Source organism: Mauremys mutica, chromosome 3 (genome assembly GCF_020497125.1).
Source record: "Mauremys mutica isolate MM-2020 ecotype Southern chromosome 3, ASM2049712v1, whole genome shotgun sequence".
NCBI lineage: Eukaryota > Metazoa > Chordata > Testudines > Geoemydidae > Mauremys > Mauremys mutica.
In genome coordinates, this window is record NC_059074.1 from 19724009 (window position 1) to 19747798 (window position 23790).

General features: G+C 43.9%; 1 protein-coding gene across 4 annotated transcripts in view; it reads right to left on the reverse strand.

The window, feature by feature from the left end:
* Window positions 1–1050: 1050 nt before the first annotated feature.
* FKBP1B (FKBP prolyl isomerase 1B) overlaps window positions 1051–23790 on the reverse strand; it is a 96953-nt gene continuing 74213 nt past the window's right edge. For all 4 annotated transcript variants that reach the window (XM_045011331.1, XM_045011332.1, XM_045011329.1 and 1 more), the window contains 2 exons: window positions 4068–4180; window positions 1051–1721 (listed from right to left, as the gene is read on the reverse strand). In XM_045011331.1, coding sequence (XP_044867266.1) covers window positions 1593–1721; window positions 4068–4178 — 240 coding nt within the window. In that variant the 5' untranslated portion in view covers window positions 4179–4180 and the 3' untranslated portion in view covers window positions 1051–1592. The remainder of the gene's footprint in view (window positions 1722–4067; window positions 4181–23790) is intronic.

The window sequence follows — 23790 nt, forward strand, 5'->3', positions numbered from 1 at the left end:
GGTCACCTTTGCCTGGAATCAATGTGTCATGTTGCATTGGATTAGTTCTGATGAAGGTATTATTTCTTTTCTCAGCCTTAGTAGTGTTCTACATTATTATCAAGATGAAACCAAACAGTGAGACATCTTTCTGATGAGTGCCACCTCGGGGATGAGCAGGAAAGGGACAAAAGGTAGCATGAAGATGGAGCTGTTGGATAGGGACTTGTGCCATGGGATCGGGTTGGGGTATGTGTCACTGTTAGATGGTTTGGAGGTGAACATGTCACTGGGGAAGGGGGAGGACTCAAGGAAGAATGGGTTGGACATGGATTAGGTTAACTACTTATGTGTTGGAGGGGGCAGCTGGTCTGATTACTTTGTGGTATTCTAGAGCTTCCTGTAGGTACTCCAAGGGGAGAAATCTGGTGGAAAAGGAGGCTAAACCACAGAGTGCTTCATAAAGAGAGATGCAGGTTCCCAGCGAGTTCTTCCAGTAATCCTGAGGCCCTGGGGATTTAGTGGTCAGGCATCTCCATGCAGATTTTCAAAAACACTCAGCATTGGCCTAACTCAGCTCCCACTGAAATCAGCGGTAAAACTCCCACGGACTTCAACAGGAGTAGAATTAGGCTGACACATTAGCTTCTCAAAAGGTATTTAGTTGCCTGGCTCCCACTGAAATCGGGGGCTGAGTGCTCTTGAAAAATGCAACCCATGGTCCGTGGTCTCTTTTCTGGCCAGGACTGAGGGGCATTGAACCGCACAGATTCTGTTGGATTGGTCTGGGAGCTGGAGAGCCAGAACAAGCAGAAAGACTGTCCGGCAGCCTCGAAGAACCCCCTTTAGATTCACTATAGCCTGGACCTGTTTCTTCTTGAGCCCACAGGTCTCCACAGTGACATCAGTCCGGGCTGTAATTTTTAACAGTATTGTAACATGCCATAAGCATATTTTATACAAGAAAAGAAATCATTAACAAACCGGAAGATCAGTAGTTTCTAGAAGAACATTTAGAAAAAATGCCCATCTACGTTAAAAGTGAAGGACAAGAAACAGCACAGAAATGGTAAAGTATCAAGATTTTATTGTTTCCATATTTTTTTTTAATTTTCAAATGAGACATTTGTTTAAAACAGCAGTGAGCAAGCACGTACGAGTTGAGAAAAAAGTGGCAGCGAAGGTAACTCCGTTTGGCTAATGCCCCTTCATGTACGAGATGTACATTTGATTTCTGAGCACCTTTTGTTTGTCTTGGTTTGTGTACAGTAAGGCAGTGGTTTTTCCATAAGGAATATATATATATATATATATATATTTAATTATCATTGTGAATTTTAATCACATGCAAATTAAATGAAATGTACAACTCAAAAATGTTACAACGGTGGAAATTTTTCTCAGAGCAAAGAAGCTTCTAATAGAACACAAATACGGACACAACAACTTTAAAAAAGAAGGAAAGGAATAAACAACCTAAGGGCAGGCGCTATTGGCATGACAGCTCAAGCAGGGAAGATTGCGATTCCAGTGCAGCCTCCTCTTACCATAGGGAAGGGGGAAAGAATGGATGATTATCAGCAGATGTCTTCACCCGGCTCCCATGAAAGGCTTTACTCTAACCTGAGCAGCTCCACGTCGAAGATGAGGGTAGCATTGGGAGGGATGACTCCAGGATGGCCTGTGGCTCCATACGCCATGTCAGGCGTACAGGTCAGCTTTGCTCTTTGTCCTAAGCTCATCTAGTGTTTGGGTGTTGGAGAGGGGGAGGGAGAAGGGGAAAGAATGTGTTAGGAGAAATACAATAGTCAAGTCACTAAGAGGCAGATTTGCAAAGTCAGTGAGAGTTGGGTCCCTAACTTGCTTGATGCTTTTGTAAATCTCACTAAGTCCTATTTGCATCTTTAGGCCCCAGATACCTGTGTAAATCTGGTCCCAACAATTTAGCCTCAGATTTCCTGGGTCCCAGTCCTGTTCTTTTACCACTGGATAACAGCCTCTCATTGGCAATATCTAATAATCCTCTAGTGCCAGTTTTGTAACCCGACAGAATACCCTTTTGTGCCAGCGTAGGCCCACATTATTTCTTTATTAAGGCCTCCTCTGAGCTGCAGAGCTCTTGCAAAACCTGCAACGGGAGTTACAGATACCTGAGAAGTCACAAGAGGCACTCAACACCTAACAGGATCAAGGCTCTGGATTCAGAAAGGCCCCAACTCAGTAAGACACATAAGCATGTGCTTAAATTGCCTGGGATGCATGTGGAGAAGTGCTTTGCTGAAGCCACCATGTGATTTCCAGAGTCCTTTGCATCTCCCATTTTCGTTGACATCATTGTCTTCAACGTTCAACCCATTAACCTCTCTCTTCCTGTTTCCCCATCTATCCAATGGGGCTAATGCTACCAACCGCCCTCATAAGTGTGTTCCAAGGGCTAATGCATTCATGTTCCCATGGCACTTTGAGATCCTGAGCTGGAAGGTGTTGTCAAAGTGTTCAGTAATTATTATTAATTCCAGTGTAACAATCCACTAGGTGGAGCTAGAGGGTAATTTGTTTCTAGGCAGATTATTGAAAAGGATTTAGGCTACATAATTAATGTAGGGAAGGTAGTCGGGGTGTTCTGGGAGGCTATAAATTGACTTATGTGGAATCACTGCCAGAGCTTTAGCTGAGTCGGCTTCTAACAGGGATAAATCTGTTCCCCTTTTTGACCTTAAATGGTCTTTCAGATTCATGCTATTTTTGGGAGCCCATCATGAGTTTTCATACTAGTCCCAGGACTAAGCATATACACATCTCGTCTCTCTGTGCCAACATCTACATCACGGAGCGAAAAGCATGGCACTGACAGGACATTTGCAAACCACCACATTATTCACTCTGTTTGTGTGTTATTTCCCTTCCTGATTTGTCTAGTTCAGGGGTTCTCAAACTTCATTGCATTGCGACACCCTTTCAACAATAAAAATTACTACATGTCCCCAGGAGGGGGGACCGAAGCCTGAGCCTGCCCGAGCCCCACGTGAGGGGGAGGGGCAAAGCCAAAGCCCAAGGGTTCGGCCAATGAGAGTTGCGGGAAGCAGTGTGGGCCACTGGGAGCTGCAGGCAGCCGTTCAAATGTAAACAAACTGTCTGGCGGCCCTCCGGCGGATCACCCTGATGGGCCGCAGGTTGCCCACCACTGCCCTAGACTCCCTGGGTGCTCACCCTTACCTGAGCCTCTCGACTTTATGGTGCTAACCCCTACTGGGGCTCACAGACTGCATAGCCATGCTGTCCTGATTGCAAGCGAGAGCCCTCTCCTTGCTTTACTGCCCCACCCTGACTGGGCCTGGGGCTCATAGATGGAGCACTAGGTGAAGCTAACTCCCCCCTTTGAGCACCTTTACAGGTATGCGACAGCGAGGAGGTGTGGCCTCCCTCAGAGACTGACAGAGAGGGACAGCCATGCAGCCTACAGACACTGAAGCCTTAATGACTTGAGGGCAGCTTCCTTTTCCTTGCCCTTGGTTTAACATTGATCATTGAACATTACATGGTGCAGTGATGAGTGGAAAGTCATAGAGACTTAACAGCACAGTTCAGTATCCTATTCAGAGAGGGTCAAATTCAGTGGAAGGCATCAAATGCAGCAGGATTGGCCTTCTACTGTGCAACTGCACGGATGCTGCTCCATGACACACTACCATGCTGGATCATTGTAGGGGCTGGGTGGGTTGCACTGATGAGGTGGATCTATAAGCCAACCCTCCGCTCACCTTGTAGAGGGGGAGCTCAGGAGGTTGTGGATGCTGAGTGATTTACAGACAGGAGAGGATTCCATCCTCCACAGCCCACCTGGAGAAGCATGTGCAAAGCCTAGCCATCACAATCAACCCCTGAGTTCTGGCCATCGCAATTAGGATAATCAATGGAGGACTAAGAAATATTACATTAGTATGCACCTCACCATCGGAAAAACCATCCGGGATTATAGATTGTGATTTTCACTTGCTTACCCGGACGTTAAACCATCATTATTATACTGAACATGCTGGCATGCACTCCACCTAATTTGAAATTCAGCCAGCATCATCCTTCTGTACCTGTGCAGCTCCTTCCTCAAATCCTTTAATGACTTCTTGTCTGCCGATCTTGAACCTGAAAGGCTTGTTTCGGTCTCTGGAGGAATCAAACTTCTTTCCATTCTGTAGCATCCCTGCCAAAACAACACAAACGATTTCAGTCCCAACTAAGCTTGAAGTTAAGTGCTGAGGGGATGGAGTGAAGACGGATGTGCTGGTCAGATCAATCAAATATTTCCTTTTTAAAAAAAGGCTAATCCAAGATTTATAAGGCAAGAGAACCTCACGAATCACAGGTTCTAACAGGAAGTAACTGAGTGTAAAAGTGTATTGTGATGATTTGTATTGAGTAGCAGCTAGAAACCCCAACCAAGACTGGGGCCTCTGTTGTGCTAGGCACTGTACAAACACACCTAAAGCTAAATAGCCTTTACAAGCTAAATGCCAAGGGGACACAGAATGGGCAGAAAACACAGGCACAGAGTGGGGAAGCCATTTTCCCAAGGTCAGAGTGCGGGTCTGTGGCAGAACTAAGATAAGAGCCCAGATCTCTCGCGCAGTCCAATGACCTCAGCCCTAGAGCGGGGGTTCTCAAAGTTTGTCATCGCGAGCCTCCCTAAGCTATGAAACAAAAGCAATTGCGCCTCCTCATAGCTTCCAAAGGCAACACACGGAACTGAGCGTCCTACACGCCACAGAGTACAAGTAATAAAGTAAAAGGGCTTTGAGCAATAGAGCTATAATAAGGTCATAAAGCACCTCCTGCGTTAGTTCACAGTTCTGTTCAAAGCACACACATAGCAGCAGCTAAATAACACTACCTGGACATTAGGTAAACTCATTAGGGAACTCAGACCACCAAACAATTATCAGTTGTGTCAGTAGCCACCACTCCTACCTTATCAGTGGGGGGAGTGAGCTTGTTTCCACAAAGTACACCGCCACCTCGATATAACGCCACCCGATATAACACACCTTTGGATATAACGCGGTAAAACAGTGCTCTGGGATGTGTGGCTGCGCACTCCGGTGGATCAAAGCAAGTTCAATATAACACAGTTTCACCTATAATGCGGTAAGATTTTTTTGGCTCCCAAGGACAGCGTTATATCGGGGTAGAGGTGTGGTTGCATTCAACACCTTGTCCCCATCCCCCGATCTCACAGGCCCTGGGATGAGGAGACGGGCTCGTGGGGGTTGGGCTCACAGGCAGGGAGTGGGGCCCTCCTTTAGTGCCGGTGCCCCGCAGGTGGGGTCAGTGGGGTTCCAGGGCAGGGGGGCAAAGCAGGGGAGTCAGAGCATGGCAATCACTGATCCACCAGCACTGTGAGCTCCATGTAGGTCTGGTGCAGCAGGATGTGGGTGTGAAGCTGGTAGCCAGGACTGGCCACTGCTGTCATGGTCCCCAGGGCTGGAGAAGCTGGGGCCAAGGTGGGACCATCAGTAGCTGGGACCAGCTGGTTACTCTCATGTGTGTCACCTCTGGCAGGAAATGCACAGGCCCCAGCTCCCTCTGGGACCTGACCTGACCATCCACAGAGACTCCACACCAATGGCAGCTGTGACATTTTTGGTGTTAACCAAGGTGTCTGGGGCGAATCACTACCACCTGCTTACAGCATGAGGGAGTCTTGTCTGCCCACCTTGGGGCATTCTCCCAAAGCTTCCAGCTGCAGGCAACACACGCACTCCACTGTGGGCTCCATAAACCCCACCCTTTTCCTCTGCAGGCTAGTGATTTACACACCCCACCTTGTACACTAGAGCGCCCAGTTCCTTGTTTCCTGGACAGCCACAATGTACACCGATCCGTTGTCTCCAGGGAAGCCATGCACCCCAGTTTACTGGCTTCACCTTGGTCCAACACTCGACTTAGCACAAGGCACTAGACGTGTCTACAGTACAACCAAATAAAAGTTTAGCTACCAAAGCTTGAGTTAAAGATTCAAATAAGAGGATTGGAAACATAAGAGTTACAGGTAAAAGAAAAATATCAAATGCATTCTAGAGCCTATACTTATTAACAAGTTCCTTTCCTGTCAAGTAAGGTATTTCTTACCCAATGGTCAGTCCTTGCAGCACTGGTCCAGTCCAGAAAGCTGGGATCACTTTTAAGGAGACACTGGCAGAGTGTCGCCTCCCTAGTGTGGATGTCGACTGTTGTCAGTGTTGATTGAGTCAGTTCTGAGACCCACCCTGCCACAGGTGACAAGTTTCACCTCCATCAGTTTTGGAAACCAACATTCTCATGTTAAATGGTTTCCACCCTGCTAGTTCTTAGCTTTTGGGTATAGACCACACACAAAGAGACCCCTTCAGCGAAATAGCGAGAAGATGGTTGGGCTCAGCTGTAATATACCTGCCAGGGCATGCCTGTGCCACAACAGCTCTCTGGTGTGCGCAGCCAAGCTCCGGCAACAGGGAAGAGGAAGGAAGCTCAGAGCCTACTTTGCACAGGGGCCACCACCTGATGGAGGCACCAAACTGGAAACGAACAGCAGGGGTGGAAAGGTTCTTTCTGGTTCAGCCCTGCTCCCCAGGGACAAGTGGCAGCTCAGTAGTGCAGGAGGTCAGGGGGGCCTTCGACAGAAAGTCCTGTCTGTTTGCTGAATGAGAAAGAAGGCCCTGAGTCAGTTTAAACTCAGGCTATTTATCCAAAAGCCCTTTCTTTGTCTGTTGGCCTCTGGAAAATCCAGTTTGAACTAATATATGTGTATCTCTCCACTGGATGGTACTTCTCTGGAGGTGCTACAACCTGAGTGGAATTTGCCTAATCACTGTCCAACCCTGCCCCATTGTTCTTAGTTCCTGGAGGAGCTGAGGTCATCCTCTCCCATGGGATTACATACCATCCCTGGCCCACAATGATACATAGAATAGAATATCAGGGTTGGAGGAGACCTCAGGAGGTCATCTAGTCCAACTCCCTGCTCAAAGCAGGGCCAGTCCCCAGACAGATTTTTGCCCCATATCCCTGTGTGGCCCCCTCAAGGATTGAACTCACAACCCTAGATTTAGCAGGCCAACGCTTAAACCACTGAGCTATCCCTCCCCTCCCGTTATATTAAACTTAATACAATAAGATCTCCCCAAAGATATTGCAGGAAATTGCCACATCTGCCAAACTTACAACATTTAAAATCTACACAATCCCTGCAATAAAACAACAAATAAATAAAGCAATTGAAATATTCATAAACACCACCAAGATTATTATCACATGCACCCTATAGATAATTCACTAACCCTCTCAAAACTGTTGTTTCTTCCGTCTCAAATCATCCTCTTCCGAAAAATCGCAAGGGGGGAAAAGGGCAATATTATAGCAATGGTAGGTCAAGTACATAGGGTTTCTGTTAAGGTACAATATTAAAAGCATAACTACTAATACAAAATACTATGTGTATCATATGCAGTATAGATAGCCAGGTGAATGTTGCTATGTGTGGTCCTGATCTAAAGCCCATTTAAGTCAATGGGTGTCCTTTCATTGACTTCAGTGGCCTTTGAATTAAGACAGTGATTTTCAACCCATGGTCAGCAGGCCCTTGGGGATCCACAGACTATGTCCAAGGGGTCCACGAAAGGTTGTTGTTACCACACAACAGTTTTCAACCAGTGGTCTGTGGACCCCTGGGGATCCACAGACTATGTCTAAGATTTCCAAAGGGGTCCGTATCTCTAGTTGAAATTTTTTAGCAGTCCGTAAATGAAAAAAAGGTTGAAAACCAATGAATTAGGGCATATATTACATTTTATTGTAGTGCCGCAAACCTTCTGCCATAGGAACCTTGAGCCAAATGTGCCAACAGTTAAATCTGTGTAAATAGGGAGCAATTCTCTTGACTTGTTACTGCAACTGGGATTATTTAATCTGCAGAAGAGAAGAATGAGGGAGGATTTGATAGTTGCTTTCAACTACCTGAAAGTGGGTTCCAAAAAGGATGGATCTAGACTGTTCTCAGTGGTAGCAGATGGCAGAACAAGGAGTAATGGTCTCAAGTTGCAGTGGACTATACTTTAGGTGCATGCATACCTCTCAGTGTCCCTAATCTCAGCCCCAAAGTTACCTCAGTGCCACCCAAACTTCATGACCCCTCACTTTTTAACTGCTGAAAATTATCTGCATTAGAAATAAACACTCTTGGTATAGAGTGTGACAGTGCACCCCTAAGGCTTTATGGAAATATGCGTATGAATGTATAAATGACATAACTGGAATATGTTTTATGCTACATATGCCATGTAACATATCTCTGTAAAGGTTATGATCTACTGAATCTATTCATCCTATTTGTATGCATGTGTCATTGTTGTATTTGAAGTTATGAATATCGGCTGCGTACTTGCTTGATTTCTAAGTAGCCTTAGTAAAGCATTTGGTCAGCTTCTTTAGAAAGGAATGTGCAAATTATGTGCCCAATCAAGAAACACTTAAAGGACAATGAACCTTGGAAGGCTCCAATCCACATAAGAAGTCTACCTGAGGACGTTCAGGGTAGCATGTAAACAACAGCTGCTGCCTGTAAAAACTGAGTCATGCATGGACATGTGACTTGCCCATGTGATTTCAAAACTCCATCTTGGAGCTGGACTTTGCATAGGAGAGAGGAGGGGGTCTCCACCCACAAGAGAAAGTCTATTTAAACCCCTGGGAGACCCCCTCCATTTGGTCTTCAGCTGGCTAAAGAGAGAACCTCTCCACCCCCAAGGACACCTGAAAGAAACTGGAACAAAGGACAGTAACTACAGGGGGTGTGAGTGATTGCTGGACCCAGACTAGAAGGAGACTAGTTTGTAAAAGGAAGCTTCCTGGAATTCCTCTGAGGGTGAGGTTTTTATCTGTATTCAGTTTTCTTACTGTATGAGACATACTTAGACTTGTGTGTTCTATTTTATTTTGCTTGGTAATTCACTTTGTTCTGTCTGTTACTACTTGGAACCACTTAAATCCTACTTTCTGTATTTAATAAAATCACTTTTTACTTATTAATTAACCCAGAGTATGTATTAATACCTGGGGGGGGGGCAAACAACTGTGCATATCTCTCTATCAGTATTATAGAGGGCGAACAATTTATGAGTTTACCCTGCATAAGCTTTATACAGTGTAAAGTGGATTTATTTGGGGTTTGGACCCCATTAGGAGTTGGGCATCTGAGTGTTAAAGACAGGAACACTTCTCAAGTTGTTTTCAGTTCAGTCTGCAGCTTTGGGGTAAGTGGTTCAGACCCTGGGTCTGTGTTGGAGCAGATGGGAGTGTCTGGCTCCACAAGACAGGGTGCTGGAGTCCAAAGCTGGCAGGGAAAGCAGGGGCAGAAGTAGTCTTGGCACATCAATTGGCAGCCCCCAGGGGTTTTTTGTGATCCATCCCGTCACACAGAGGTTACAGCAAAAGTCTTACAAACACTAATGGGAGGAATCCCACAGAATTTCAAATTTTCTGCATGAATCATTTCTTGTGCCCCTCACTGTGGGTCTTTGTCACACATTGATTCTGTCCCATATTTGGGCTTTGGCAGTTGGAGAGCATGGCTGCTTGGGAGACAGTGAAGGGAGAATGCTTGTGGGAAGGACAGGCTCCATACCCAGAGGTGTAGTCCGGACATGAACCCCAACCTGAGCAGCTTTCTATTTCTTTCCCTGCCTAGGTTAACCCCCTAGGAATAAACATGATCTTTTGTTGAAAAAGATTAGCTGACTGTGACTGTATTTTTCACCACTGAGTCGTTCCACCAGTTTATAGTCACCTAAGAAAAGTTCCTAAGTATTTCTGAGAGAATTTTAGCACAAGAGAGATGGTGATTGGGGAGATGTGTATTGGCATTTGGTGCCATGACAGACAATTACTAACTCAAATTACAGGAGAAGTAAAGACTGATGGTTACTTTTGAGCTTCTGTTGCCACTATATATTTAAATCAAGGTCGATATTTAAAAGGCAAATGCAGGCAGCTTAGCTGTTTTCCTTTCCTGTCCTTTCCTTTCCTTTCCATATTATATATACTGAATATAGAGCGAGAGCAACACAATTAATTATTTAATATGCAGCTGACATTGGCCAACAGGGACACAATAGACAACTATTCAATAATGCATTACAGTACGCCATATATCAGTGTTATGTACAACCACAAGGCAAAATGACTGAGCCTTGCATGTTGGTTGGCTTCATAGTCAAGGGAATGACATGCAAATGTCTAGTTCATTCCATAGGAAGACATTATTCTGTCTTAACTGCTTTATAGATTTGTATATTTTCAAAAGGGAAGAAAGCGTAGATTTGGCTTCAAGGCCAAAATGAGTTTCATAGGATTTCCATATCAACCGTAAGGATAGCTACAGATCCTCTACTGCCCCCTGGCCTAAAATTAAGACATTGTTTTAGGGCCTAATTCTGCTACCCTTACTCATGCTGAGTAGTGCATTACTCCATGAGTAGTCCCATTGCAATCAGTGGGATGACTTGCAGAGTAAGGTACTACTTTATGGGAGTAAGGGTGTTTTAGTTGGGCCATTACTGGGCATGCTACGAAACCATGCAATACATTTTTATATCAATATTTTAAACAGCATGTACAGCCATGGAAATGCATCTACCCAATAAATATCAAATATACAGTGGTAGCAGATTACACAGTAATATACTATATTATACTGGGGTAGGGCTCTGTGTTCCAGATCCTTGGCTGTGGCCAAGGAATACAAAGTACAATCGAGGAGTGTGGCGGGGATTCAAGGTGGGACTACCCAAGGAGTGAGGTACTGCACCATGTGAATGTCAGTAGCAGAACCTGGCCCAAAGAAAGGAAACACCTCTAACATCTAATCAAACAAGATAAAATAACAATATAATCAGGCATCCTCTTCCTTCTCAGTCTCGCTATCTCACCCTCATGTACACATTAATCACCCTGATCTTCCTCCTGTCCATAGATGCACATGCCTGCAACTGAGGTATCCTGCCAATGGACTTGACACTGTGTCATAGGTTCACCACTATGGTACATGTGTGTGTGTATGTGTGAACACATGGGTGAGCATCTCCAGTTACTAATCCTGGTGGATATACTTCCTAATACAAATTGACAATGATTCTATTACATATTCTTTTCATGATAGTGCGCCAGAATGTCATATAAACTACAATGACCTTATTGTTCTGGGCAGGATTGGCAACACTTTGGTTTACCAAATCTCCTTCTCACACTGGTTTCACTCCCTTCTGAATACAGGCTGTGCTGAAAGCTTCACGCGGCAACTTCGCACACTGGATTCCCTTGCCAAAGCTAATGACAAGCTTCCCAAAGGTTGTGTATGTCTAGGAGGGAGGGTACTGGATTTAGAGGTTGTCTGTATTCAGGGACAATAAACTTGACCATGAAAAGAAATATTATTAATGAATTACCCCTTAGTGCCAATCAGTTAACATGGTATTTTGACCCTGGGGAGCATTCATTATTTTTAAAATACCCATCTCCCATACCCCAAGTGAATGTCTTAAGAATACCCTCTTTCCTATAGCCCCCTTGCTGGTAAGTTCTTTGTTACATTCAATTTACTTTATGCACAACATAGTTATGCTTCTAATGTGGAAGATCATCTTACTGAAACCTTATTGCTGTCAAACAGAGCAACCATCTAACACCTTGCAAAGGATTTAGCAACCACTGAGCTATTAAGTATTTGGGTGCAACAGAGAGAAACTCTTTAGAAACAGCAAGACAAATACATGGGAAGAAAAGAGAGGCAAATGTTAGAAAGAAACAGTTATGATTTACAGAAAAGGGAGCCGACTGCCTCAGCCGTGAAAGAAGACACAGTCAATACAGCAAGGTCACTAATACTCTAAATAAGTCAGACGCAGACAATGCAGTTCAAACATGATCTCATACATCTATCAAATATGCACAGTGCAGAAGTCAAACACTAGTATAATTATCTTGGGCATCCAGCACGCTGATCTGTATTGGGAAATTATCTCAGAAATGTATTTTATTTTGAGGTCACTGGATAATAGTATTAGCAGGTGTTATGCAATATCCTCTCCCCTGCAAATGTCCTGAAAGTTACTAACACACCATCTCCTCCAGTCACAGATTCCATGTTGGAAAATAAGACATGATATCACTGGCACCAGTGGGATAAGAGCACACAGGACTTCATGGTGCCTCACTTAGGGTTTCCAACCATCCAGGATTGGCCTGGAGTCTCCGGGAATTAAAGATTAATCTTTAATTAAAGATTATGTCCTGTGATGAAATCTCCAGGAATACATCCAATCAAAATTGGCAACCCTACCCTCACTTCAGCACAAATATCTACAGTTTCCAGTGCAGAAGGGTGAAATAGATCACTGCTTTTATGTAAGGCCCTAACAGCCTGGTCAAGGATGGACAGAGACATTAAGGGTATGTCTACACTGAATTGTAAACTCAGGTCAGTGGGACTTGGGCTTGTGGACTCAGTGTTTCCAAATCCACACTTGAGCATCTGCATTGCATTGTAAACTTGGGCTTACGATTGCTGGACCCAGCTCTCACAGCCATGCTAACACGTCCATACTGCACTCTGCAGACCTTCTGACTTGGGTCTGCGGCTTGACCCAACTGTAACTGCAACCATACTGTAAAATGACGGGTCTCGACCCAAGTCACGGCAGGACTCAGGCTCTGATCCCCTCCCCTAGCAGGTTCCTAGGACCCAGGCCATGAGTGCTTGCTGACCTGAGTCAGACTGATTTGTGCATGGACAGAAGAAAGGCTTGGGATCAGACCTGAGTCAGAGGGTTTAGTGTATAATGTAGACATCCCTGAGGGTTTGTCTATATTCCAATAAAAAACCAGAGCACCGAGTCTCAGAGACCAGGTCAGCTGACTTGGGCTTGCAGGGCTCGGGCTGTGGTACCATAAAACTGCAGTGCAGACATTCTGGCTCAAGCCATAGCCTGGCCTCCGAGACCCGCCTCTTCTCCCACCCCAGCCCCCTTGCAGAGTTTCAGAGCTTGGGCTCCAGCCTGAGCACAAAATCTACACTGTAATTTTATAGCCCCAGAGCCCAAGACCTGCGAGTCCAAATCAGCTGACCCGGGCCAGCCGCAGCCATGTTGCGAGTCTTTTATTGCAGTGCAGACATACCTAAGTGACGTCCCGAAGGCTACCCAGTGGGTCACAGGCAGAGCGTGATTTAAAACTCAGGACTTCCTGATTTGCATCCCAAACTTATCCCTCTAGATCATTCTGCCTCAGGTCCTTCAGAGTGTCTGTTTGGGGACCTGTTAAGAAGTCACTTACTGCACAGTAATGTGCATACTGACAGCACTCTATAAATAATATGTGATAATGGTTAACTCCAGCCTTTGTGTGAACCCTGCCAAGGGTTTATTAACAAAGCATATACAATATCATCAGCATTTTATGGTCAGAGGTGTCATCCTGCTTTATGACTGCACATTAGTACATCTACACCCTTTATCTTTGTCATTGGCACCAACGTTCCAGGGAGCGCCTTACTCACCGCCCGTTATTTTTCCAGATTGTTACAAAATCTATCATCTTTTTTAAAAAATATAGGTTATACTGATCAAAGGTGCACATCTGTTAACCTGTGTATAATTTATCCTTCCCAGATGCTAGGAACAAGTCTGCTTTCACACAGACTAGTGTTTCCCAATCTTGTTTTCAATGTAAACGGTGCTTCATGTGCTCCAGTGCAGACACCAGCAGTGTTATATCTATCCCTCTGCCAGTAAACTCTCAGACTACATGCTGAAATACTGGCAGCTGAGACAATCTCTTTATGCCATTTTGACCAGGTTTAACTCAATCCCTGTTGCTGCTGGTAAAGGGCCAGATCTTCAGCTGGTGTAAACTGGCACAGCTCCACTGACGTCAGCAGATTCACACCAGCTGAGGATCTGGCTTAAAATCATGTAATAAAAGTGAACTAAGCCCTAGAGAGTATTCTGTAGAGAGCAATCCTGAAAGGAGATGGAATTGTGTGGGACTGTGATCAAAGCAGGGGAGTGACAGTCTTAATGACTTGGTTCTGCCATCAACTACCTGTGGGACCTTGACCAAGTAACCAAACCTCAGTTTGCCCTTCTATAAAATAGAGATTACTGATTTGACCAAGTCAGACAACGAATCGGTGGCACAACCAGGAATAACAGTATTAATTATGAGGTTTAACCTAACTCAGGGGTCTAGGGAGTCTTAATTGAGGAATACTTCTCAAGTGCCTTCAGAGCTTCAGCTGAAAGGGGCTATGGCAGCACTGATTGTTGTTATAAATAGATCTTCTCCAGCTGTAACTTTTGATTCTATGATCTTATCAAACTAACTCAGGGAAAAGTGGCAGCTGTTATCTTGACAGATGGGACCCAGGCACAGCTCTGCAGGACATTAGACAGTAGGCTCTCTGAAGAACAATAGGAATTTCTAAGCGCTTGTTTCTATTTTCATGTTCTTAACAAGCCACACAGATTCTTCTAGATTAACCAGGAGATCACAAGCAAAGAGAATGAAAAATAAACATTTTAGGGGCAAACTGTTGAGTAGTTTGGGTCCCAAATTTAGGGAGGGGCAAATTTGTAAAGGGGCTTCAATCCAGCCTCTGTTTGTAATTCCCTTTGGAGATTCATAAAATCTAGAGATAGAAAAGACCTGTTGGATCACCCAGTCCCAGATACTACAGGGCTGTTCCCTACAGTCCATTCGCTAGTGTTTTGACTAGCCTAAGGATCCCAAGCAATAGAGCTTTCACCACTTCCTAGGAGGACTTTTCCACATATGACTACATCTCAGTTAGGAAATTTGCCCTCCGGTTGTGCACACAAATGGGGCTCACATTTGTAATGCTATCATTTGTGCAGATATGTCAGAGTGCTCAAAAATAGCACATGCAAGAGACTGTGTGGACAAAACTGCACAGGTACAAACAGAGGCAATTTTTGAAATTTTGGCTCACTATGAAGAGAAATGTTTGCATGAGAACATTTTATTTTAAACTGATTTTTTTTTATCTTGACCATGTCCCTTTAATGTGGAAGTGTTTGTATCCAAAAGAAAAAGGAGAATTACAAAATTTACTGTAAAACCATCTTTTAAAAAATTAAAGAATAATCAAATATATATAATATAAATAACTTTACTGTGTTTCAGTGTTTCCTACAGGTTACTGAAAATCAAAGGCAAGCTATGTTTAATTATCAGAGGTGTATTGTGAATTGGTAAAGACTCAGTCTACAAAAACCCTCTGATCACATTTAAGGACAAACATTGTGACCCACACTGAATAGGAAGTAATAGGTGTTATGTGTACAAGAGACCCCAGCACCTATTTTCAGTAGCTCTTTAAATCCAAAGTTGAGCTGTGATTGACATAACATAGGGGTAACCCTGCATTGTTTAGCCAGATAAAACTTCCGTTGACGTCAATAGGAATAAAACATGAACAAGCTGTACCATCTTTCAAAGCAAAACTAAGTGCCATCATCCTTAGCATCATTTGAAACAAAGGGCATTTGTATGGGAATTCAGTTCAATGGAAGTAATAGCAGGTACAAACAACAAAGACAAAATCACAGCAAATATCTTGGTGGCATAACAGAGGGGAAAACAGAAACAAACACCAGTTGCGAGTGAGCTCAGCAGGAACAATGGGAAAGCGTTGCACAAACAGCAGGACCAACACACCAGTTGATGCAATGGGAGATAGAAAGACTTCAGGCTCCAAAACAAACAATTTATGGATGATGACATTAAATGAAAATATGGAGGGATGGGAAAATTCTGCATCCACTCACAGGACTGGTTATGGACTGATAAGTCACTGGTTTTTATCACCCCAGGTTAGTAGAGACTGAAAGTGATTGCCATTTGAAGGTTGTCCTATATGAAGCAAGTTAGTGATCTCAGTTCCTATCAGACAAGCATCCGCATGAATGGGGCTCTTAATCTATTTGTCTACTACTTTTCCTGGTAGCCAGCCTAGTGAGGTTTCCATGCAGACTGTATCTCTGAGCTGGAAGACAGGTAGGAGTATGGCTATCTGCTCTTTAGGTTTTTTCCACCTGTTTTGCAATGGCTTCAGTGAGGCAAGAGCTTTCTTTGAGGTGTTCAGGTCTAGTAACACATGATGAGGGAAGATTTGTTCTCAGCATCAGAGCTGTGCTTGGGAGCACTCCATTCCACACTTGAAAAGAGCTGAGTGTGGCACGTTACCTGATGCAGTCATTCTGTTAAACACCGATTTCTTTATTCAAATGGTTCTCTCTGCCATGCCACGCAGATATCTTGGATTGGAATGTGAGTGCAAGTCTGCAAGATCTTGCAACATTACCCATTTCTTTGCTTACACATGGAATGTGATCATGCACTAACTCCTTGGAATACCTGGAGTTATAAATATGACAACCGCTGTATGTGCTACATCATTAATGTCATTACAAACATTTGCTGAAGACAAAGATACCTGCAACTATTTTGTGCGCTGATGTATTAGGAATCTAGTGAGGCCATAATGATTCAGATTGGCTGCCCTGTGTTCTTAACATACGTTGCATACTTTGATAAGTACCATTATGTGTTGGGCCACTCTCGGGCAATATATTATCTGTTTGGCAATCATGTGTTTCAAAGCCCAATATGGCGTCAGTTTAGGACTGACTTGTCTCCTCCTTCCATGGCCAACCATTGCATACGGGTTTTTCCAAAGCTTGCGGATGGGTGTCTTTTAATGTGTCCTCTCGTGATCTGTGTAGCATCTCCATACTTAATATCAAGGTGACATCAGTATCATAAACAGCTTTCTCTTCAAGGAGTTCAGAATCTGATTCTGCAGATTGCTGCGCTACAGCATTAGATTGTGTGTTTTGAAATCAGCATTTCTTTACCAGTCGTGTGTATAACTTTCAGATCATCTCTCTGTAGTTGAAGTAGCATGTGCTGTTACCTTGCAGGAGTTTCAAGGTGTTTCCCAAGGGGTTTAAAGAATATGGTCTCAAGTGATTTATGATGGTCTGAAGTAAATAAAATTCAATAAGGGCAAATGCAAAGTACTCCACTTAGGAAGGAACAATCAGTTGCACACATACAAAATGGCAAATGACTGCCTAGGAAGGAGTACTGAGGAAAGGGATCTGGGGGTCATATGGACCACAAGCTAAATATGAGTCAACAGTGTAACACTGTTGCAAAAAAAGCAAACATCATTCTGGGATGTACTAGCAGGAGTGTTCTAAGCAAACACAAGACGTTCTTCTGCTCTATTCCACGCCGATTAGGCCTCAACTGGAGTATTGCGTCCAGTTCTGGGTGCCACATTTCAGGAAATGGACAAACTGGAAAAAGTCTAGAGAACAACAACAAAAATGATTAAAGGTCTAGAACAGTGGTTGGCAACCTTTCAGAAGTGGTGTGCCGAGTCTTCATTTATTCATTCTAATTTAAGGTTTCGCGTGCCAGTAATACATTTTAATGTTTTTAGAAGGTCTCTTTCTATAAGTCTATAATATATAACTAAACTATTGTTGTATGTAAAGTAAATAAGGTTTTTAAAATATTTAAGAAGCTTCATTTAAAATTAAATTAAAATGCAGAGCCCTGCAGACCGGTGGCCAGGACCCAGGCAGTGTGAGTGCCACTGAAAATCAGCTCACGTGCCGCCTTCGGCACACGTGCCATAGGTTGCCTACCCCTGGTCTAGAAAATATGACCTATGAAGGTAGATTGAAAAAAATTGGGTTTTTTTAGTCTGGAAAAGAGAAGACTGAGAGGGGACATGGTAACAGTTTTCAAGTACATAAAAAGTTGTTACAAGGAGAAGAGAGAAAAATTGTTTTTTTTAACCTCTGTGGGTAGGACAAGAAGCAATGGGCTAAAATTGCAGCAAGGGAGGTTTAGGTTAGGTTCTTAACTGTCAGGGTGGTTAAGCACTGGAATAAATGGCCTAGGGAGATTGTGGAATCTCCATCACTGGAGATTTTTAAGAGCAGGTTAGACAAACACCTGTCAAAGATGGTCTAGATAATACTTAGTCCTGCCATGAGTGCCGTTGATTGGACTAGATGATCTCTCAATGTCCCTTCCAGTCCTATGATTCTATGATCAGATTGCACTTGGATTTCAGCACTATCACAGGGTGACACTGGCCCTTTAAGAAGGAACAAGGCCAGTGCCTCTGTGAGTGATCAGCTGATCCCAGTTGAGCTTTAAAATAGGGCACCTGGGCTTAGAGCCAGAGAGACCAGGTGAGGGGGAGCCTGGGTGAATCAGAAAGAGGCAGTGAGAGTAGACATGGGGCTCTCACTACCTGCTCCTTGGGAATAGGGAGCCCAGTTGAGTAAGGTCTGCCTGAGTCCCCTGGGAGGAGCAGTAGAAGGGACCTGTGAACTGTAGAGGGGAAACACCTGAGAGCTGTAGCCCAGGGAACTGTGTTTTTATTGATTTGACCTAAGGCTGGACAACAAAACTGCATAAAAGAGACTGTGGGTAGGGCAGTGGTTCCTTTGGAGGCAGGGAAAGAGGACCTTGTTACAAGCACCTTGTTAGGTACGGGGTGGCATTTTTTGGTGGGAAATGCAATAGTTCTTTTTCAATGTGGGTGTAATGTTTTCTGCCTCTGTTACATAATATAGGCACAAAACCTGCATCTTGCAACGAGCAGGTTCCTAAACAGTCTTTAGATGCATCTGTTTGAATAGTGAGCTGCTTGTTACGATCACAGAGTCCAACTACTGGTGCATTGCAGGCTGTCATTTTCAGTTGCTGCAGTGTCTTGTCTTGTTATGGTGCCCACTGCCAGATTACGTCACCCTGTAGCAACTTTCTCAGGGGATCCATCAAAGCTGCTTTACTTGGGATGTACTATACTAGAAATCCAGCAATCCCCAAAATCCCCTGAAGTGCCGTTTTATTTTGTGGGGGTTTACATAACGCAAAAGCAATTGGGAAAATCATGCCAAACCCTGGGAGACAGGAGAGCGAGGGCATCGCATTATGGAGCTTCCTGCTAGAAACAGACAGTAATGACGATCATGGGGGCTCAAACCCCAAGCAGAGTGAGTGTAGCCAGCCCAATGTTGGATGGATCATACCTTCCTCTGACATATGTAAAGGGTCTTGCCTTTTCTTATACTTTGTCAACACTAGCTCTTCTTTGATGGTGTGTGCATAGATGCGTACAGTTCCAGTTCTTTGAATTTAGGTTGAGATCAGTGCCAGATTCTTTACCCAATAGTTGTTAGACATTTTAATAGTAAAAAACCTGTCCTTGGCTGTTTCTGCTGTGAAGGTGATTTCTCTTTCAGATTCTGTCCTAGAGACACCACACGTTACTGGCATAAAACTAGGCTGTCATATGCAGACTGGACCCAGAATCTGTGTTATAATATGTGCTGGGATAATATTAGCCTCAGCCCCAGTATTGAGTCTGAATTGTATAGGAAACCTCCTTATATACGGAGTCAAATACCAAGCTTCTGCTGGATCAGCTCTGGGACTTTGGTTATATCGACACTGTCCCTAGAAAGAGTGCAGGCTGGCAGTCTATTCCAGCCACAGATTTGCATCCCTTCTCTGAGGTAGATCTGTTGCTGTGACATCTGAGGAGAGTCAGGTGCGTTTCCAAGTGCGACAACTTCACAACCCCTGTTTTTAACCACAGCATAGGCTTTGAGTCTGAGGCATATTCAGTTTGCTCATACAGATTCTCATCAGGGCATGTTATCCTGAGCCCTAATTTGTTTAATAGCCCTATACAAGCATTTCAATGTTTTGCCATTATTATCTTCATTTGTGTCTTTCGGTTACAATGCTACCAAATTCCTAGTCTTGTGCTCTCCCTCTCAATTCTGTTGCTTTCTTATCAGTCCCACGTGCTTCCAGGTAGTAATGATGCCACAATCTATGCTGTTTGCATTTTTAGGGTTACAAGAATTCCTAAACATTGTTCAGATCTCATTCAGAGTAGGTTCATTGTCCTCTGCTTGCTCTGCTAATGTGTTAAACACTTTGAAGCAGGACTGCTTCTTTTAAATCCTCTCCTTTTTTTTATCTACTCAAGAAGCCTTCATAAAGATTAGGAAGCATTGCTCCAATCTCTTCCAGTTGTCTTCCACATTACTATCTGAAAAGAACAGGGCAGATTCTCAGCTGGAGTAAACTAGTGTAGCTTTACTCCAGTAAATAGAGCTAGCCAAGAATCTGGCCCAATACTGGGGGAAACATGCACTGATCCATATAATTGTGACTACCTCAGCTTTGAATCTTAGGATGTGGTCTTAATTTCCCCCTTTAACTCCGACATTCTACTTTCACTTCTCCTACATGCTCACAGAGGCCCTGTATGAGGTGAATGAACCCATAGCCAGACCAGGGCTGGTCACTCAGCTACAATGACTCACATCTCCAGCCAAGCCTGCAGCAACTCATCTCTCAGGCATTCCACAGCAACCTATTCCTGGGCAGAGTCCAGGTCAGATGATCCCCAGGCACAGGTCTGTTCCTTACCCACTCCAGCCCTGCACCCACCTCCTGACCTCCAGACCCTTGGACTGACTCCAACCTGGCTTTGACCTTTGGCCTGCTTTTGGATCCTGTGATCCTGATTTGGCTTGTACAGACTCTGACCTATGGCCTGTCCCCAGATCCCAGTTTCAGCAATGCCCTTGACCCAGTCCTGACTCTATGTATGGCTTCCATCCTTGGTACCTGTTCTTGTCCACTACTCCAACCACCAGGCCTGATTGCCTAGAACCCAGAGCATGAGACCCTGGCTCCCTGCACCTGCTGTCTGGTTCCTTGCTATTTCCATTTGTTTCTGCACTTGCCAAATGAAAAGAAGACCTGCACTTCTCGCATTAGACAAATTAACATAGCCAACCTCTCACACCAGGTCATGTCCTTTCAGGTGGCTGAATAGCTATGGGCTGTAGTCTGAGAGTGTTCTGCAGAACCCAGAGCTCAGGAACCCTGGAAGGATCACTAACGAAAGACACAGCAGAGTATGTTTTAAACTGTAACTCTGGATTAATAACAGAAGCAAACAACATGAGTGCACTGTGGTTCAGCTGGATCCAAATTCTTCCTTCATTGGTCCTGGCATCAATAGCCTTCTGAAAAGGGAGGGAGATGACAAGACACAACTCCAGACTCTTCCATATAACACTTTAAAGACAGAATATTCAGTATACTACATCTGTGTAGATACATTTTTGTTAAGGAGACAAGATCTGTACATGAAGCATTAAAATAGTGATGTTTCATCAGTTGGCATTGACAAAGTCATACCCCAGATGCAAGATGGCCCCTTCTGATAGACTTCAGGAGGAAGGGGGCTTGTACTACACTAGACATGCCATTGTAGGCACATAAAGATTAATTTGGTGGGAAGGGAGGCTGAGGTCTTTTGAGGGCAGTTAGGGCAATGAACCTCGCTAGTTTCATTATGATAATGAATTATTTTATGGGTTCATACAGACCCCAAATTCAAAGCAACCCCCAGGGAGATTTAGTTCTGGTGGGTTTGTTGTGTTTGTGTTAGTTCACCAAAACCATTTGACTCAAGTCTGAGTAACCAATCGAGTTTGAGTCTGTATTGATAGAAATGCTCATACATGTTCCTGAGACACTTCCACAATAAACCGTCTGAGGCAGAGCTGCCTCCTTGACACATCTGTGTCATTCAGCTTCATTTTTGGTTGCTTGTAAATACTTGCACAGATGTGAATTTTGAGGGGGGCAGGAACAGGGAAGCTTCATGACACTGCGTGCTAATTGGCCAGTAGGTGACATTCACATTAACTCCTTCATATTGGGAAATTTGGCAGGTCCGCTACCAACAGCAAACAGCACATGAGGAGCCTCTGACTCACAGAGCAAATGGATTCACTGTAGAAACATATGCCCCTCAGCCCTTACTTGCCAGAGGAAAAGTACCAAGATGCAAAGAGAATGGTGTGTGCAAATGGGAGAAAAAAAAATCTGTTCTGGTGCTTACTGTGCTGGCACATGTTATTAAACCAGTATGACAGAAAGTTGCCCTCAGGAAGCGCCAACCTGCCCTCAGGAAATTCCTGTCTTGAAGACAGACATCATTTATTACTGAAAAAAGAACCAGCCAGGGGCAGTGAGAGGCTGACATGTTTGGGTTTAACTTTCACTGGCACACAGCCAAGTATTTAAAGACAGGCTTAAGAGAACTTTCTTCTGGTGCCTCTGTGCCAACAATAGATGCGGACAGTACAAATATTTACAGACCTAAAGTGGGGAGAGACAAAAGGGGGAAAGCTGGGCGACTGCCCTAGGTGCTTAATATAACGCTGGCTCGGGTTGGCTTACATCACTGAAGTGACTGGGGTCTGCAGTGGCATCAGCCAGGATGGAATGACTCAGTCACAAAGTCACGATACCACCAGTACAAGATGTCTTTTCACACATACTGTACTGCCCAGTCCTCCCCGTCCCAAGGGGGGTATTAATAGCTGCGTGCTCATACTGTACATACTGTAGTACCAGCATTTCCACATCAAGGGAATGTGCAGGGCTGCCAGCGGAAAGCAAGGTTTTCAAAGCAAACACAGGACAAAACTATTTTCTCTGAGGCACACAGCAGTCCTTCACTCCAAAGTGCTGTGCACTGACTACTCTCTCTCTCAGAACTGGTCTGTGAGGCCAATTCCCTCTCCAAGGCCCACCTAAGCCATAACACCTACAAGAAATCAGCCATGGCACCTACAAGAAATAGATAACTAGGCTTTAAGAGGCAGATGGGGCTAGTTGGCTCTCACGTTATTTAGTTATGATAATATAATTTGAAAAATAAAAAGCAAATGTATATTAATATTTGCATATATTCAACTGCAACCTTCTCTCCTCCATTCTTCTCCACTCTCTGGGACCAGGACTTTCTCCTATTACCTATTTGTTCAGAATTTCACACAAGGAGGCCCTGGGATACTATTGTGATACAAATATAATAATAATATTCTCCTCTCCCTGCAGAGGGGACAATGAGGGTGCTATGAATAGAGGGAAAGGAGAATAATGTGTGGAAATAGCTCTTAGGGATTATCTGTCATATGAGTCTGAGAGCAGAATTTTGCCTTAAATCTATACAAAATGGAAACAAGCAAATGACCATTTATAATTTTTGTTTTATTGTGATTAAAAGGTGCTAATTCTTAAACTCTTACCAGGGATTACTCTGTTACCACATACACAAAACCAGATAGGGCCAGTTCTAGTAAAGGCAATTGAAGGGGAGGTGTTGGGGAGGATCTTTACAGCCAGTAGCTTTTTAAGATACTTTATAACTGAAGTCCATGGACTACCATTGTCTGATCACTGCAGCAGCATGTCTTTAGTAACAAGGACCCAGAAATGAATTGCTGCCCTTGAAAGCTTTAGAATCACTTAAAACAAAACAGTGCACCTATAAAAACAGTTTGGCATAGGGTCAGATAAGTAGAACATTACAGGAATACTCAGCAAAACACTTATATAAGAGATCATGACAAAATAAAAAGTCCGTTATTGTGAAAGTGTCTCATATAAAGTTTATAAATTTGTCCTGAGCTCTAATTAAGTTACCCTGAACTCTGATCCAGCACATTATGTACAAGTGAGTAATTTTATATTCATCTTTTCTTTTTAAAAAAATCAGTAAAATGCTTTAGCAAAAAGTTACTGTGTACAGTGGTATCATTCAGCCTTGGAGAGCTGAAGAGACGCTTTGTCACTGCA